Below are 19,335 nucleotides of genomic sequence, written 5' to 3'. Positions count from 1 at the left end.
TAATTTAAGCTTTGTCTCCACAATGTAACCAACATCCCCGTCTGTGATGGTATCCATAATATACATTACACTATGCAAGTTCCTCCCTCCATATTAAGAAGAGATCCTCTTTTGTTTATATAAGAACCTAACCTAGGGCATCGTAATGTAAGTGCTTCTTTTTTTTGCAGGAGAGTAAAAAAAAAATACATTGTAAACAAATGTTAAAAAAAATTATTTTTTTTATTTTAAATTTGAGTTCAATAGGTGGTATTATACACAATTCAATCAATATGCCACAATTCTATCCAGCACTGCTATCCATTGACACCAAGCTGTACCTGTTTTATATAGGCAATACTATCCTTGTTGACCTTCCCCTGAACAACATAATTGAGCAGGTTAAGGAGGAGAGGCATGAAAGACACAAGGAGGGAGCAGTGCCCTGCTGAATGTCAGCACACCAGCCAACTGGCATCACTTACTGAACAACTGAAATTTAGGTTGTGGACGGAGATCTCTTTTATAGTTGACATATCTGTACTATATACCCTTGTATGTGTATACATATACAAATATATCACATACAAAACATCTTACTAAACCTTAAAATTTCAACTGTGCATAGGAGTTCACAAGTGATTTGGCTGGCTGTGTGCCCATTTGGAGAGGCATGCCTTCCAGCTAAAGCTGGCCCCACACCATAGATCTGGTCAGTTATGGAAGGGAAATTGGCCAATAACTGTGATGGTCTACCTGACGGAACATAAATGTATTGTTTAGGTAGACCTGCCACCATATAATTATGGTTCAGTATTGCTGATCCGGCAGACCAAATCTAAGGAAAAGGACTGGTGAAACCCTGTACTTAGAAGTAAGTAATGAAGATAACAGTATAGCTGCTTGTGGGTAGCATCAAAACCTGCTTGTGGATACCTTTCTAGTGCTCAAAATCCCCCCAACCTACTAATCCAGCACCTCAAACCAGGTACTTTCAGGTATGGGGCACTACTAGAACATAACCTCCATCTCCCACAATGCAGCTTTTGTGCCTGTTCAGCCAATTTCTTGGGGGTATGTTTAGCAATATACAAATACTGACTTTGAGGAAGTCAGATGTGGGGGTCTAGGAGCAGGCACTATGATCATCTATAAACCGCAGTTACTTTCAATACTTCATTTTAAGTAGAAAGCCACTTTAAGGCAGGCTTGATAATTAGGCAGTCATGATTGCAGCACAGTGCTGTTTTGCTTCCACTTTCATTCTATTGGTTTGCACGCAATTTAAATTGACACTGCTAACACACCATCTGCTTTAGCATTATTCAGACTAGTACCAATGCAGCAAACGACACATCAAATCAAGGAAGCTAGGCCCACAGTAAACTCAATTTGGCAACAGGAGAGTTGCAATGGCACCTTGTGGCCAATGAGGGTCATACAGTGCAGACAGGAATGGCCTGGAAGTCCTCTCATAAATGAAAGCAGCATTGGAGTTGCATTTCTCCTTCAGCCAGAAGCCTTCCTTCAAAAAAAAAAAAAAAAAAAGAAGAAGAAGAGGCGACTGAAGTCTTCTCCTGGTCTGTGGCACCCTGTGTGTTACATGGAGGTGACTGCTGAAAACCAGTGTTTTTCATGACTACTCTTGAAAGTCTTTCTGTGCACATTTCAGAACACATAAATTTTGTCTCTTTCCACATCATCCAGATCATCATCCAGATACAGCAGAACCTGTGAAGAGACATTGTAGTTGTTAAAATAAATAATTTATAAAACAGTTTATTACAAAAATCACAGACAAATACTATTATTACAAAAAACATTTTCACACTGAATACTTTAACTAAAAATGTGGGGTTCCAGTTATGTATATCACATTAAAGTCCACCCGTGCCCAGACAATGGGCATTAAACTATTTTCTTATACTTTAGGCCCCCTGCGCTGAGTGTTTAGCCTGTGTGCACCCAATCCCAGCATTTCAATGCACCCGGGGAGGTACAGGTGCAGAATCCAGCTGAAATATGCTGTGGCTGAACACTGTGTGGCACTTGTTTTTAGCACTGTATAGCTTCAGGGATGTATGCCTGGAATGCAAAAAGCCTTTACAGATAGTGGTGCTGGACACTGCACCTGTGCCGAAAGGGCCCATCAAGCAGTACATAGGCTTTGCAAAAAGCCATGCTGGACTTCCCTTGGTACTTTTAATGTGACGTTATTCATTCTCAAAAATCCTCAAAGATCCCAACAAAGACTCTAGTCAGGTTTCCAACAAAGATAGCCATACATGGATTGAAATTCGGCTGGTTCAGGATGGACTAGCAAATTTCCATGGATGAAATCCATGAAAAATGTATATGATGATGTAGAATTACGTGTCACAACTTTTAGGTTAAGTTTATATATTTTTGGACAATGAAGAAATTGCTACCTAACGCTCAACATTTTTTTGATTCATGATAAAATCGCCTGTGCAAAATCATGTTAAGCCTGAAAAAAAATGACCCGTTGCTGCGCCTTGACTGGAATAGAACAACACTGGGTTAACCCATAACTATCAAACCCCACCCCCACCACTCCTATAGTTCCCTCTATGTTGCCTGGCTTGACCTTATTCAGATATAAATATGTTTACTATGCCAACTACTAACTGCAGTTGACTATTCTGTAAGATAAGAAAACTCACAAGGAAGGAACCGAACATGGCAATGGAGGAGAGGAAATGCCAGATGTCATGGTCATCGAAGAATCCAAGCAATATGCACTCTCGGTTGTGCTCACGAGATTCAGCTGGGGTTTTCTGAACACAGAATAAACAGTTAATAAAAACGAAGCACTGCAGAGAATATATCTAAAGCAGAGATTTGTAGACTACCACTTGGCACATGAAACAAAGACCAAGTGGTCCATCAAGTCTTCACATTTCTCCTATTTATTATAGCTACTTTTAAACCACTCTCAATTTATGGAGTACTTCACATATATATTACGCATTCACATCAGTCCCTGCCCTCAGGGAGCTTGCAATCTAAGCTCCCCAACTCATATTCACACACACAAGGGACAATTAATCAACTAATCTACCAGCATGTCTTTGGAGTATGGGAAGAAACCAGAGTATCCAAAAGAAACCCACGCAGGCACAGAGAGAACATGCAAACTAAAAGGCAGGTAGTGTCGTGGCTGAGGTTCGAACCAGCGACCCTAGTACTGCTAGGCGGCACCACTTAGCCACCGACCACTGTGCTAATAAATGTTATTTATTTATCATACTAGTCTGAGTACAGAGATATTCTTGCCCCAAGTATGCTTACATTCACATACTGTTGACTGAGTTACTACCTCTGCTGGAGGTCTATACCAGTTACTTTTGCTGCAAAATAATACTTTCTAAGATTAGTTTAGATCTTTCCTCCTGCTAGTTTAAGTTCACGTCCCCGTGTTCCTAATCTTAACTTCATATTGAAAATACTGCTGCCCTGAACCTTATGCACACCCTTAAAGTATTTCAGGTTTCAATAATCTCTTCCCTCCAGACTGTACATATTAAGTTCCTGAATACTCTCCAGATATATTTTATCCCCAAGACTTTTCAACATTTTTATTGCTTGTCTTTAAACTTGTTCTATCTTATCAATATCTTTTTGTAAGTGAGGTATCCAGAACTGGACATAGTATTGGAAATAAAGTCTAATAAGAATCTGGACCTTCTTTCTTCTGCTGGTGATCCCTCCAGTAACACACTCCAGAATCTGATTTCCTCACTGCCAAAATGTTTGTTCATTTTAAATATTATAGAAATTGGAAAAAAATCAAATACTTTTTTACACATTTGTTTTTCCTCATTTGCTGCAGGTTACACTGGAAGAAAAACAAAAAGATTGGGGCATGGTTGAAAGCAAGACAGGTCAAGCTTTTTAAAGTATAACGTTACCTTTCGTAACATGTTACATTTCACCCATATTTAGGGTGTAACATGTTACAGATGTAGCTGCCTCTGCACTCTCCACCCGACCCCCTGTTTTGACAATGAGCGGGGATCTTCTTCCCCCGCTCACAATTTTTAAAAACGCTTTGCACCTGTCTGACCGCGTCATTCATTCACAGTGTTCTGGGAATGTGAAAACTACAAGTACCAACAGCCAGTGTGGCTGTCAGCTTGCAGTTCTCAATGAACAACCAGGTGCTGTTGAGTGCTCTAGGTAATTCATTGAGTCTTCCTGTCAGTGTGTAACTGCCTGCCTGTACGAGGTACGAGCAGACAGCTTACACAGACTGTCTGCAAGAGCCCTGCAGGCTCATGGTAAAAAAATAAATAAGTGCCCTTTTATTTTTCCCTGCACAATGATGTGCATTTATCTTTTTTTTTTTTTTGCAAAGGTGAACTTAGCCTTTAAGTTTTGAAAAGCACGTGACAGAGTTTAACCAACTGTCAGGCTTTTATTTCAGTTTTTTTCATCCTGAGAAAATCCTATTTGTCATTTTGACAATTGTTGCTGGAAGTTAAAGGAGATCTAACATTTTACAGCTGTCTCCAAAAAGGTGTATATGGGAAATCTTACAATAAGAACACGGTTGCCGGTAAGCAATTGTTTGAAGCAGCTGGGGAGATTTTCTCACTTCCTGTTGTGTCTCTGGACCAGGAATTCAAGGTAAAATCTCCCCAATAGGACACTGTTTTTAACTATTCCCCAAATATGATCTAACTAAGAGAACAAGATAGTGGATTAAATATGCTCTAGTTCCAGTGTTTAATATCTTCATAGGATTTAGATGCCCATGGAGAACTGCTGTGGACATTGATAGTGTACAGTATATATTGCACGGGTTAAAATTAATTGAGAAAATGCCCCATTAGGGTGCATTTACACTTGCAAATGCACCCTGCCTGCGATCATGAGAGAACCCCCTGCAGGGGGGGGTTCTGCTGTGATTGGCTGGGAGAGACAGCCCCATTGTAAGCAATGCGAAGCGGCCGGCTCCTGCATCTAATCATGCCCACTCACATGTAACCTCTCATGCTGTAATCACATACAAGTGATCAGCTCTGCATCCAGGGCCAATCACTCTCATGTGACCACTGCATAAGGGATTACATGCAAGTCAGTGTGATTAGGTGCAGGGGCAGACAGTCTTCCATTGCTTTCAATGGGTCTGCTTCTTGCAGCTGATTGTTCTCATGTATAATCGCAAGCGGGGTGCACTTGCATGTGTGAATGCACCCTTATGGCCCCTGGATAGAGGTAACAATCGTAGGAAATAAATACTTATCTATCATCAGCTCCACGTAGTGGCCAAGTTCAACTTTTAAAGAAACAGCAGAAATTTTAACATAGCTTCAGCTGCCTACATTACATCTTTGGATCAGCTGTGCATTTTCAAAAATCATGATAGACAGAATATGTATTCAGAAACGATCGGCTTATATTGCTTTACATTTACCATAACATTACATGCTGGGGGAGGGGAGAGGATTGAAAAAAGGTATTTCTATTGCAGTTATATATTAGTAAAATATGCTCTGTGTTTGGTGCCTAATTATCAGGGCAGATTCACACTACCCTCAAAGAAAAGTTCAGTTTTTCTGTGTGGGTAGGGACCGAAGGCTTGCATTTTTACAAAATTACGTTCTGTTCACTTCTATACATGGCAGCTCATAGAAAGGCAGGGTCACACAAAACAGTTGTGAAGCAGGGCGGAAAAATGCAGACATGTTGCAGTTTTCCATAACACTCTACCCTGCAGTGTAAAGTGCAAACGGGGCAGAGAAAACCATTGTTTTTCTTCTACAAAAAGAAACAAACGCAGCCCTATGGGTTGATGATTTTAGTACATATTCCACAGTTTGTTAATCCCTAACTGGAGCCTCCTTTGTATTTCTCACCTCTTTCTTATATGTTTTTTTTTTGAAACACCTTGAGTGCCTGATATATTCTATGCTTACCTGCCAAGTGCTGAGCCCCTGGAAGAAAAAGAACAGAGCGAATCCCCAAACCACAGATGTACACAGGATACAAAGCAGCGGGGCAGGAAGTATACACTCCCCACTGCGTAGCTAATAAAGTTTAGGAAAAAAGAAACAAAAAATAAATAAATTATTATACATAGAGAGATTACTACTCTGTTTTTTTTTTTTAAATATATACCTATAGGTGGTGTTATCAATTGTTATATAGTTATCCTGGTTGAAGAAAGATACAAGTCCACCCAGTTCAACCCAGTTTATTGTAGACTTTTTCATTACTGTTCTGAGATCCTGCAAATAACTATTTTCTAATGCTGGCTGGCTTTTGTGCACAAATGTGCCTCTGCCTGGTAGATGAGGTCATTAGTTCCTTATAATCTTTCAAGATGCTAAACTTATTGTTGTGTCTCCAGAGTCCAAATATAAGTAAGGCTTCATGCACACAGGACGTTTTTATAACCTCTCCTGAACGATTTAGCTTGACAGATAGTAACCCACATTTAAAAACATCAGTTTTTCTGCATTTACATGCTGCCTTTAGCCACATTTTTTTTTTTTTTTTTTTTTTTAAGCGCTTCTAAAAGCAAAAGGAAAACGCCTGTAAATGAATCGCGGCTAAACACGGGTTACCGCGTTTATCGATTGAAATGCCTCTAAACTCTAAACCCATTGTGTTGCATTCCTAAAAAAGCCTCTAAACTCAACTGCCTAGAAATGACTATAAACAACCCTGTGTACATGTACTCATAAGATAACAGAGGAGAGTTCAGCAGCAGTTGAAAAAAATGCCCAACTGCTCCTAAATGTCTTTACCAGCAGCAGCAGTGTACATAAGGCCTAAGAGTTCTGAAAACAAGATGGAATTTACATCGTTAGTTTTTTTTTTTTTTTTACTCTGCAGTGCTGTTAAAGTGGAAGTAAACCCTGATGGGTTTACAGCCTCTTTCATTCCCTGCAAAGGTAAAGCATAATGGACTACTATGCATCGCATAGTAGTCCATTATGTGTCACTTACCTGACACAGGAGCCAGCAAAGTCACCACTGTCCCCTGTAGTCCGGCGCATCCATCTTCTCGGTGGGTCTCGCTGCTCCGCCGCTGTCATTCGGCAAAGCCGCGATGACATCACTCCCACGCATGCGCACGGGAGCCGCCACTCGCGGCACATAGCCGTTGACCGCGGCGCGCTCAGTGCGCCGCTGTCTACGGCGCATGTGCCGTAGACAGCGGTGCCTGTCTTTTGGCAAATATCTCCTAAACCGTGTAGGTTTAGAAGATATTTCTTGGACCTACAGGTAAGCCTCAATCTAGGCTTACCTGTAGGTCAAAGTTGGTTGTACAACCACTTTAATCTTGCAGAAAACCACACATCTCTTTCACAGATTCATAGGTTTGATTAATTTGTCCTACGCAGACATGTAGATGGAATATATACTGGTAGCCAGCTACAGAGGATTTCTTATTGAAATCAAAAGTTGGAATATAAAGTTGCCATACAGACAGCGCCATAGATGCATATTCTGTGATTTATACACTATGAACCTAAGTAGGTAACTTTCCAAAATGTATTATGTACATAAATGTAACGCAATTAGCTCAAGGAACAGAGCACACACCATCATACAAACCATATCAGCATTCCATTTCTTACCTTCATAATAATGTAGAAGGCAAAATATAGTAACAAGTTACAAATTCCAATGGCGAGAAGATATGAGGCAAAATCATTTGGACGTACAATAAGGCCATATGCAGCCCTGCAGACAAAGCAAACACATATATTACCAGAAATAAGTACAGGCAGAGAGTAAAGTGCTGCAAAGACCCACAATACCCATGATGTATTAAAATAATAAAATGTTTAAAGCTGAACTACAGTCAACAGCAAAAACTTGCCATTAGAGTGTCCCCATTTGGTAAACTCTATTGGTCCTGCATTATACATAATGGCATCAAAGAGCGGCTCACATTCTGGGGTTAGAGTGAGTGGAAGGAAAGAAGATCGGCAGCTGCCATAGAAGAAATAAGGCAAGTATTCCTCGGCATTATCTCACCCCCACCTCACCCAATGACTCATTTTTAATGCTAACACAAGACTTACAACGATTTTCGTGGGAAAGATTATTTTAGGGTTGGTGGGTAGGGGCCTTCAATTAGGGCATCACTCTCACTGATGGGGGCACCATTACATAAAATCCCCCTATCAGTAAAATATAGTTTATTGATACAATTGGGTACCTTAGATGCAAGCCACAGGAATGTCACTCTTCGCTGATCTGACCTGGGATTCTTTAGAAAGTTAAGTCTGCACTTTTGCACATGCAGTTGCACTCATTTTCCCCAGAGCTTCATAAATGTGGTAAAGCTCTGATTTCCATCATCCAATCATGTGCAAGCAAAAATGCTGTTTTTATATTACTTTTTCCTTGCACCTGATTGGGTGTTCTTTACAAAGTAAAGCTTTATATTTGCTAAGGAAAATGTACTGGTCAGTGGGCAGGCAAGGGTTTTCTTTTATCTGTTTTACTAGTGTAAAATTGTATTTATATTATTTTACATTTAAAGAATGTGAAAAATAAAAAATTTTAGGCAAATGACTTTTACCACACGGATTGAACGGCAACAAGTACGAGGAACCAGACAAAAAAAAATCTAGTGGAAATGAAGACCGATCAAGCAATTGTAATTGTACTTCTAAACCATGCTAAATATTTACTATTGTGTTTACTTACAAAGACCAGTTTATGATGTTTCCCATGACAAGTAGCACCATGCGGTCCTAAAGAAGTTGGAAAAGTAGATCTTAATTACTCTGAGGGACACAAGTGGAGATAGGAAGCAAGTACAGGAGACATTAAATATTTTTTTCTGCATTGAAGCTGTGTAGAAAGTATCTCATGGCTGCTATGGTCATATGTGATCGTTTTATCACCAGTCATTAGGTTCAGATCCGTAAAGTGATTATAACTTTTTTTTTTGTTTTTTTTTGGAAGTGGGGAGGGGGGGTTTGATTAAAATAAAATAATCATACTTTCATACTTACCTGCTCTGTGCAAATATATCGCACTGAGTACTTCCTTACCTGCTCTTTCAGTTCCTCGCTGGAAATGTCTGCTCCTCTTTCCTGCGGGTGCCTCCTCAACAAGCTAGGTGCTAAGGGGGCACACATGTGGGCGCACATTTTGTCTGTGTCCATAGACAAACACAGCACTGGTAAGCCATGCCCCGTTAGATAGGTTTCTGCTGCTCTCACGGTCTCTTGTGAGACCAGGAAAAGAGGAGAATGGTTTTGCAGCTGGGACTCAATGACTTAGTCAGGTAAGTGTTTAGTGATGGGGGTGGGTGGATTAGGTAGTGGGGAGTTTTTTTTTTTTTTTTACCTTAATGAATATTACTCATTTAGGTAAAAAAAAAAAAAAAAAAAAAAAAAAAAGAACTGTTAAGAACCACTTTAAAGTCAAAATTATTGGTTAATATAAGCCAAACAAGATGATGCAAAAGGACAATGTACTTTAATTTATTTTTGATGTGTTCAGTTATATTCTGCCCTGTACCGATAAAGCACAATTCATTTCTATCCCACTTCTGAAAGCAGCTCAGCAATTTTATTGGACAGGGTAGGTCTTCCTCCTGAAATGATAGAAATTGAGCTCCTTGTAAACAAAGAGAAACTACCAAGCACTTCAGGTGCTTGCCGTGAGGTGCAAGTGCTTATCTATTGCTGCAAAGTTTTCATCCAAAAATTGGTGTCCGGTGACAGGGTTCCATTAAAAAGGTCAAACTATGCAGATGTGCACACTGAAAACAATTAGAACATAACTCAGTAGGGCTAATTTACTAAAACTGGAGCACGCAAAATCTGGTGCAGCTGTGCATGGTAGCCAATCAGTTTCTAAACTGCAGCTTGTTCAATTAAGCTTTGACCAAAAAAAACTGGACGCTGGTTGGTTTCTTTACACAGCGGCACTAGGATTTTACACTCAGCCTTGGTAAATCAACCTGTGTTACTACAGGACAAAACAATAACTATCACCCCAGGAAAAACAGAAATAAAACTGTACAATGGAAATGCATACCCTATCCTAAAATCATAGAAGCACTTACCACATACATTGGAGGGCTACACTGTCTGACACAATCTGTGTAGAGAACCTGAAGGATCCTGCGAACAATTCCAGAATCTGATGGGTTAAAAGGAGAGAGAACATAGAATTGATTAGAAAAGAGAGATAAAGTCACAGGGCGATGCAACTCTTCTTACTCTCATCCATCAAGTAGTCTGTTAATTACCTAGTCTCCAGCGACCCACATAATACAGCTGGGTACTCAGAACCAGAGTAAACACTATATGGATCACAGAAAATACAATCCAGAAAATGGTATTTCCTTTCCCAAATACCTAGTACAACAAGAGAGAGACAACAAAAACGTATAACTTACAAGAGATCACTAGGCAGTATTTGCATTTATATAAATTTAACTGGGAGGCCAAAAAAAGGGTAACTCCGTATATGCTGAAGTTTACAAAATATGCAGAATTTGTGTACAAAAAAGGTGCAGCTAGGTTAAGCTGGCCACAGATGGCTAGAATTGGAAAAACGTAGGAAAAGAATGTTCTAAAAAAACGTGTTCGCTTTTCCAATCATTAATGGGTCAAATCAAGGTTTGTTTTCAACTGCAGTGAGGAGAAAATATGGAGGAACAGGATGGAAATGTTTCCTCTAACAAATTAATTTCTTACATTGTATGTGGTTTTCATTCAGTAAAGTCCATTCATTCCAAAAGCAAATGTTAAAAGCCAACTACATTTTGTAAACTACATGTTCTATGGCCAGCTTTCAATGAGATGCCCAAACCCTGACTGTCAACATTTGTGGAGGTTCCCCAGGCCCCTCTTCTAATTTTAAAGAGACCAATCATTGCACGGTTTAATATATTACGAAGGCTGTGTAATAAACATGATACTCAAACAGCAATATTTTATTTGAAGTTGTGTGAAATCACTTAAGCTGAACTTTGGAAAAAATTTATTACCCTGGCAGTGTGGCTCTCTCCAAAAGTGCAAGGCTTAAATGTTCATTATGTGTGTCTAGGGAGAGCAGAGAAAGCAACTATACTTAGCTTTTTCCTTTCTTCTCCTCTCATCGATGCTCTGGTTTGTGGGCAGGCACTCAGGGTTGCAGGTTCTGCATTGCAAGTGATGGTGCTGGAGTGTCTGCGGCAAACAGAGTAGCTAAAAGAAGTGGCTTCAGAGTGAAGCTGGGAGGTAAGTATAGTTGCTTTTGTGTCCTCCATAGACAAAATGAACATTAAAACACTTATTGTGGGGAGATCCCATTATAAAGGGTAATTTTTATTTTTTGTGAGTTCAGTTTTAAGCAGAATATCAACCAAAGTGGGTGGTAGGCACCCCACAAGAAAGACAAATCCATAACTCTGACAACTGTGCCCTGAATAGATTCTTCCACTTGAAGACATCCCCTATAGTCCAGTTTGGTGACAACGTTAACATTTTGGGATGCCCATCAAATTTTGTCCCAGGAGCAGAGGCAAAAATAAATACCAATTTAGGGAATTCCCATTTGTTACATGTAATGTGCAAAAGGTGGAATGTATAATTATATACACACACACACACACACAAAACATACATACTTATTTTGTTTTCTATTGAATCTAAAAGATGTAACAATTTAGCAGCAAAATTAAGAAAGTAATTAAAATATTGGTATTCACCAAGGGGTTAATTAGGAACAGTTTTGTTCCTTTAACTGACATATGCAAATCAAGAAGTTACCCCTATGCCAGAGTATTTACAGTGTAGCATTACTTGTAGATCTTGTGTGCTGTTCTGCTAGTATCATTTTACATGGCAGCAGACTAATCTGATCCTGTAATAGCAAACAAGCCCTGGCTGTCAAAATGACAGCTGGTATTTGCCGGTAAACCCGGCCACTGAGGATGAGGACAAGGGCATACTGCACACAGCCAAAATTCTATACTAGGTTATACCAGCAAACACGAGGGACTATCTTTAAAATGACAAGAGTCCATTTAAAACAAATAAACATATATGATTGTGATTGATTTCATTTTAATGCTTTAAAACATTGTTTTAGGAAAATTAGACCATTCCATGTACATACCACACCAAGGACGGAGAAGAAAATTACAATGGCTAGGCAAGCATATGCACTATATGCACTGGCATTAATATCAGGATGCCTTTTCTGATACAACTTCAACATGCAGAGACCAGCAATCATATACATGAAGGAAGTATCTACAAAAGGAAGGAAAATTGTAAGAAGAATTAGGCAACAAAATGACCTGAACGGTCTTGGTGGGAAGACAAAAAAGGTCTGTATATTGGAGATGAAGGAATGAAGACAAACCAAATTGGAAGTTGGTATAGTTGGGGCACACGTGATAGCATGCACTGAGCAGTCCTTCCATCATCAGAGCAGTGCCCATGGCATAGAAAAGACCAAAGTGTTTGGGAATCCCACATTCCTGTGCACAAAAAAAAAAAAAAAAAAAAAAAAGACACAATGAGAACTCACTGTAGAAATAGATACAGTTCAGATGAAAATACTAGATCAGATCCTTTAAAGTGGAGCTCCAGGCTCCTTCAGAAAAAAAAAAATAAGTCAGCAGCTACAAATACTGTAGCTGCTGACTTTTAATATTAGGACACTTCCCTACCCAAAAATCTAGCGGTGTCTTCACCCGAGTCGATTTTTCAATAGTCTCAGGTGTCACCGCCGCCATCTCAGCTAAGGGAACCCGGCAGTGAAGCCTTGCAGCTGTGTAAATGGCCCAGCGGGGGGCAGAACTTCCAGCCAAGTTTGTCATGGGAAACTCAGGAGGCAGACAAGCAGAGCCACCCCTGAGGTGGAGCTCTGCTCTGCTTTAAAAGTACAACTTTGAGAACAATTAGAAATATTCAGCATTTCTGCATAAATGTTTCCAAATGTAATCTCTTCTTCTTCTAATGCAGGGATCCTCAAACTACGGCCCTACAGCTGTTGTGAAACTACACATCCCATGAGGCATTGTAAAACTCTGACATTCACAGACATGACTAGGCATGATGGGAATTGTAGTTCCTGAAAAACTGGAGGGCCATAGTTTGAAGACCCATGATCTAATGTATAATGAAGGCTCGTTTTATTATAAAACCGCATATACAACATGTGATGACATACTAATAACGAACAGTTCAAACTAATGATTTCTATCCAAAAGTATGTAAACCTCTGAATGTTCCCCCTAATTCAGACAGGGGCATACCCAAGGACAAACCTAAAACATGGTCGTGATGGGTTACTTAGGACAAAAATGCAGAAAAACACTTAAAAAGTGAAAACTGCCCCACTAACAGCTGTCCAAGGAGGGCTATCCTCTGGATTTGGGAATGTAGCCTCTCACTTTCCTTGGGGAAGAAAGCGAGAAGAAATTGTCTGGGTACAGCCATTAACATACTGTATAAAAAAGTCATTTTCAGTCTAAAGTCCCTTTCACCTTGGCAGACCAATCGGGTCTATATGTCAGTTTTTCAGGCAAACCCCCATCAGACCCTCCATGGTCTTCTATGAAGCAGTGGATGTAAATGGACATGTGTCTGTTTACACCCACCAACATCCAATCTGATAAAAACAGATGGATGGGGGATCTGTTCACCATATGTCTGGAGGATCTAAAGAAAGTCTGATTTAAAGGACAGGGGGTTACATCCGACCGCCCATAGAGGAAAGCAGGCTGTGCCCATGTCCATTCTATAGTGGAGCGGACATGGACCTGTCATGCGCCTGCTCAGGGGGATCAGCGGGCAGATTCCCTGCTGAGCAGGCGGATCTGCTGGAGGAGCCCGCCTGTGTGAAAGAGCCCTAAAACTAGAAAATAATTTTTCCTGACGTTACATTTTAAATGCTTCAAAAGACTGAAAATGTCAAAACTCTGTACTTTATTTCTTTTGCTACTTTAAAATAACTTACCTCCAGATGTCCCCTTGTGTACATGCGGTTGCGGTTATAACTTAACTCCCTCTGCAGCACAATGATTAGGAAAAGCAACCCCAGCATGATGTACCCTAGGTTGCTTAAAATGTTGTTAAACGCACTAAAAATAATAAAAGAATAACAATCAGTATAAGTAAAAACATTCAGGCATGAACTACTGAACGAAAGCTTCACTGATGTTGAATTTGATGGTAAAGCAGTGCAGTTATTTGTACATTTAGTATCTGCATGAAATTGCCCATCTTTTTACAATTATGCCAATTAAGAGACTAATGCTGGATCCTGCCTAGATATTAGAAAACACCACTTAGTACAATGATGTACAGTATATCCATTTAAAGGCAAAATGTAAATTTCAAATACAGTTTGTGGAAGTACCCAGACATGTCTTTATATTGACTTATTGCAAACTTCAGTACAGCAGATCTCAGATTTGGAGAAGTTTGAGCCATCTGATGCTTTATTTTACAGCACTTTCCTATCTAGCACTATAAACATGGTTACAGGACTGGGACAAATATGGATGACCCAAGTGTGCTGCTACTTCCACTGCTACACAGACATGGGCCGTGGCCTTCATTCATTTCTCAACTGCAGTGGAAGTGAAGGCCACTGACATGGCTGTGCTGGCATTTGCAGGAGTGCCAATCAAAAGGCTGACTGGTCAGGACTACAAATCCTGGAAAAGAGACACACGCCCTGATGAATAAGAGCCAGAGCTCTTGTTAAAAAGCAAGTGTACGACTTAGAGACATGATTTAATATGTGTAATGTGTGTGAAAAATGAGAGAATCATATACACAATAATATATAAAATGATATAGATATATAAAAGTATGTATAATTTTTTTTATATATTTTTTATATATATGATTCTCACATATTTTTCACACATATATTACACATTTTAAAATATGGTCTCTAAGTCGTACACTTGCTTTTTAACAATTACAGCATAGCTTTTAAATCATTATCTTCCCAGCTGACACCCCTAATTGCCGTTCAGAGTGGGTTAATTGTACCCCCTATATAAATGTGATGTGACTGTTGGAGGATCAGCTGATGAAGAACGTGTTCTAATTGGCCAGACAGCGTGTGGGCGGCTCCACAGTTTGACAGCCCTGGACTACTCCCACCTGACGTCTCGCGTGCCGGTCGGGACCCCCGTGAGTCCGGTCCTGGGCCCCGCAGACTCGATCGCCGCGGGCATACCCGTGATCATCTCACGGGGCGGCTGAACTGGGAGATGCCGTTGTAAAGAGCATCTCTCCGTTCTGCCTAGCAACAAGTGACGCTGATCTCTGCTCCATGTGATTGGAGCAGAGATCAGTGTTCACTAAAAGAAAGCCCAGCCCCCAACAGTTAGTAACATGCCCCTAGGAACACTTAACCCCTACACTGCCACCCACTGGTTAACCCCTTCACTGCCAGTGTAATTTACACAGGAATCACTGCATTTATATAGCAGTGATTGCTGTATAAATGACAATGGTCCCATAAATGTGTCAAAAATGTCCGATGTGTCCGCCATAATGTCGCAGTCACAATAAAAAAAAAAAAAAAAAATTGCTGATCGCCGCTATTACTAGTAAAAAAAATTTTTTAATAGAAATGCGATGAAACTATCCCCTATTTTGTAAACGCTATAACTTTTGCGCAAACCAATCAATAATCGCTTATTGCAATTTTTTTTACCAAAAATATGTAGAAGAATACGTATCGGCCTAAACTGAGGGGGAAAAAAATGTTTTTTTTATATATTTTTAGGGGATATTTATTATAACAAAAAGGTAAAAAATAATGCGTTTTTTTCAAAATTGTCGCTCTATTTTTGCTTATAGCGCAAAAAATAAAAACCGCAGGGGTGATCAAATACCACCAAAAGAAAGCTCTATTTGTGGGGGAAAAAAGGACATCAATTTTGTTTGGGAGCCAGGTCGCACAACCGCGCAATTGTCAGTTAAAATGATGCAGTGCTGAATCTCAAAAAGTGATCTGGTCTTAAGCCAGCAAAATGGTCCGGTCTGTAAGTTGTTAAAGGAAAACACTTTGGTGTGTAAATGAGGGAAGTATATATATATTTATATTTTTGTAGAGACCCTAGAGAATAAAATGGTGGTTGTTGCAATATTTTACATCACACTGTATTTGCGCAACAGTCGTTCAAATGCAATTTTTGGGGCAAAAAAATACACTTTAATTCATTAAAAGAAAACTAACCAGTAAAGTTAGCCCAATTTTTTTTTGTATAATGTGAAAAATTTGACACCGCGAAAATCGTGATCTTTTTATCCTAAAGAAAAAAATAGTGATTCTGATTTTGGCCAGAATCGTGCAGCTCTACGTCACATATACACATTAGTGTGTGTGTGTGTGTGTGTGTGTGTGTGTGTGTATAATATATATATATTTATTTATTTTTTAACTAGCCCGGAACACAGTTTACTGAAAAATGGAAGTTCTGTCATGTACCCCCCCTCCTCCCATCCTACTTCTGCTGGAATTGCCTAGGTGATCCCAGCAGACGTTCGCCCGCCTCCTTCCCTGTCTGCAGCCACCTGGGACACAGGTCCCAGGAAGTTGCAAAACCATTAAGAGAACATGGTGTGGCTCATGTACCTGCAGTGGGGGGAGCTAGCTGTGAAGCCGCAGGGAGTCACAGCCAGCTTCCCCCAGTCAACATGGTGGTGCCAGGGACCTGAAGAACAGCGAAGAACCAGCTAAGGGGGGGGGGGGGGCTTAGCACCGGATCCCTGGAATTGTAAGTGTCTCTTTAGTAAAAGCCAGCAGATGCAGTATTTGTAGCTGCTGACTTAAAAATTTTTTGCCAAAGTGACGGAGCCTCGTTAAACAATACCAAATCTGACATTGCTGCAAACCTCTAAATATATAAAATTTACACATTCACAAATGTGGATTAAATGGAGCTTCTGAAATGGAACCAGAAATATTTCAGATGGCCTAGTCTCGAGTCTGTTGTGACCTGCTGGCTGATTTTAGTAATGGGCAGATACATGGTTAGATACACCTTCCAGTGATACATACCTAAGAGATCCAAGGGGATGAGCACACCTGAAATTATAATAGCAAATGTCTTGATTCCCAGTTACATTCACCACCTGCAAAAATAATGCAACCCAGTCTTAATGAATGCAACATTTTTTTTTTTTTTTTTAGTATTTTCTAAAATAATCGAAGTGCATTTCTTTAATGCTCTCACCGTTTGGTAAGTTATAACAAGCTGAATGACAGGTAGGGCGTAAAACACCGCTATTGTGGAGATATTCCTGTACAGAAAATAAAAGGTTGAGAAAGCAGGAAAACAAACTAAAGTCATGGAAAACAATACAGGGAGAGAAATTGTTGTACATAGTGCCCCAGGTCTTTTTTAAGACACTTTACTGTATAACTCTGTCAGCACAGGGCCACTTGTATGTACTACATACATGCCAAATGAAGGCTACATACAGTATGCTTACCTTTCGAGCAGATCGCAAAAAGCCGCCACTTCTCTGCTCACCAAGATGCTGAACATCCAGATATGTGAATTGCTGCTCCCCCCGCCAAATGCTCTGGATTTTTTATCCACAAGCTATTACACACTACAGTGCACGGTGGGAGGAACCACAGTTAACGATTGGTGCAGCAGGTATTTGACTAGTTCGGCCAAACACTTGCAGAGGGCTGTGAGCAGCAAAGTGGTGTCTTTTCAAGAAACAAGCTGCCAGAAAAGGTAAGTGTATGCAAGAATACAGGCAAACAACAATCTTCACCAGCACACCCTAGTATTATCATAGTCAACTTGTCCTTTTTAAAGCACAAGGAAACACTGGACTGTGGGGTTCACATGCATGTTAAAATCAGCATTTTCTTGCTAGAACACACAAACATTTTCTAAAAGCAGAGGCCCCGGGGAATAACATGGTGGCTACTGCAATTTTTACTCCACACAATATTTGTAAAGCCGCTTATCAGCACAAATATTCAGGGGGGGGGGGGGCCTCTCCGTAACCTGGATCACTTTTACAGGAAAGCCACTGGATTTCCAAAAACAATACAAGGACTGTGGCTGCAGCTGCCGTGATCCACTGCCAAAGGCCCCCAGAAACTCCTTCACAACATTTACTATTCTGAGAAAGTTCAACACCAATCCACACTTGTATCATGCACTGTATCATTGGAGGCAAGAGGGGGTGTCATATGTTCAAACATACCCAGGAGGTCCCAACAGTAGCATCCACAGGTACATGTTCTGATTCAGCAAAAGCTGTATGAAGTTCACACCAAGCAGGTGTAGAGTTTAAATACAGGTCCACCATACATAAATCTCATTACTCATAAGGTTTTCTCCTTTTGGGGAGTGTCATTGACTTATATTCGTCATGAAAATCTTTGTGAAACACAGAGAGAGGAAGGTAGGCAAATGGAACACATCAAATCGTACAGTAAGTACCATTGTTGGTTAACACATTCCTTCCTACATAAAAGGTTTTAAAGGTCACTTCATATGAAGTAGAAGTATGGCCTCCCATTTAAAAAAATAAAAATAATGTTTTGCAGCACAGTTTATTCTTCGTCTTCCTGAAAAGTTCCACAAATATCTTTTTATCCTGCCAGTGAATTCCACTTAACACAGTTTACTTGATAGGGTGGCAGTGTGCTGCCCGCTACTGACTTTATAGCAGAGTTGCCACTCTCATGTAGGCTGCACCTGTTCGCACTACAGCGGGATAAAAAAAAAAAAAAAAAATGGAGGCTTGACATCAACATTGCCACTGTTGATTCACAAGCCTGTAGCTTGTCAATCAGCACCTGGCCATAACTTGTCATGCACACGATTTCCTCAATAAACACTGTCTCTGTTGCCGAGACCCTCCCACCAGTGGCGGCCCTTCCATTAGGGGCGCACGGGCACCCCCCCATCCATGCATCCGGCCACCTGACCTACATACAGGAAGCCGGATTATGGATTCCAATGGGGGGGGGGGGGAGATATGTTTTTTTGAAGCACGTGATTAGAGTCAGAGGCTTAAATAGGCTTCAAAAAAAGGGTGGGCGCAGTGCCCTGATCCCACCCAGTTGTGTGACAATAGCGAATGAATATTTGCTATTTTCACACTAAATCTTCAATCAGGAAACGGAAGGAGGAGGAGGAGGAGAGGAGACACAGCGGAAGCTGTCGTGCTGGAGATGAGGACACCCGAGTCACTGCCCGCAGCCTGCCACTCAGATCGGGTCCGCCGTGCTGGAGAAGAGGACACCGGACAGGGGGAAGTGCCACCGCCGGGGGGGGGTAGTTGTTTGCTGCCCTCCCCCCAAAAAAAAAAAAAAAACACAACAGCTGCCACTGCCTCCCACTGAAGATGCAGTGTC

At 40.5% G+C, this 19,335-nt stretch overlaps 1 protein-coding gene across 1 annotated transcript in view; it reads right to left on the bottom strand.

Annotated features, from left to right (window-relative positions):
* Nucleotides 1-203: 203 nt before the first annotated feature.
* SIDT2 (SID1 transmembrane family member 2) overlaps nucleotides 204-19,335 on the bottom strand; it is a 111,086-nt gene continuing 91,954 nt past the window's right edge. Inside the window, exons 17-28 of the mRNA XM_077456983.1 lie at nucleotides 17,183-17,249; nucleotides 17,008-17,081; nucleotides 13,939-14,062; nucleotides 12,337-12,454; nucleotides 12,088-12,224; nucleotides 10,232-10,340; nucleotides 10,046-10,122; nucleotides 8,674-8,720; nucleotides 7,593-7,698; nucleotides 5,922-6,032; nucleotides 2,664-2,777; nucleotides 204-1,710 (exon numbers count right to left, since the gene is read on the bottom strand). Of these exons, the coding sequence (XP_077313109.1) occupies nucleotides 1,648-1,710; nucleotides 2,664-2,777; nucleotides 5,922-6,032; nucleotides 7,593-7,698; nucleotides 8,674-8,720; nucleotides 10,046-10,122; nucleotides 10,232-10,340; nucleotides 12,088-12,224; nucleotides 12,337-12,454; nucleotides 13,939-14,062; nucleotides 17,008-17,081; nucleotides 17,183-17,249 (1,147 nt within the window). The 3' untranslated portion in view covers nucleotides 204-1,647. The remainder of the gene's footprint in view (nucleotides 1,711-2,663; nucleotides 2,778-5,921; nucleotides 6,033-7,592; nucleotides 7,699-8,673; nucleotides 8,721-10,045; nucleotides 10,123-10,231; nucleotides 10,341-12,087; nucleotides 12,225-12,336; nucleotides 12,455-13,938; nucleotides 14,063-17,007; nucleotides 17,082-17,182; nucleotides 17,250-19,335) is intronic.

Source organism: Lithobates pipiens, unplaced genomic scaffold (assembly GCF_037356315.1).
Source record: "Lithobates pipiens isolate NorthernLeopardFrog02 unplaced genomic scaffold, aLitPip1_a1.2 Scaffold_27, whole genome shotgun sequence".
In the NCBI taxonomy this organism is placed as follows: domain Eukaryota; kingdom Metazoa; phylum Chordata; class Amphibia; order Anura; family Ranidae; genus Lithobates; species Lithobates pipiens.
Note: the sequence above shows the minus strand (reverse complement) of the source record. Positions and strands in the feature narration are given on the sequence as shown.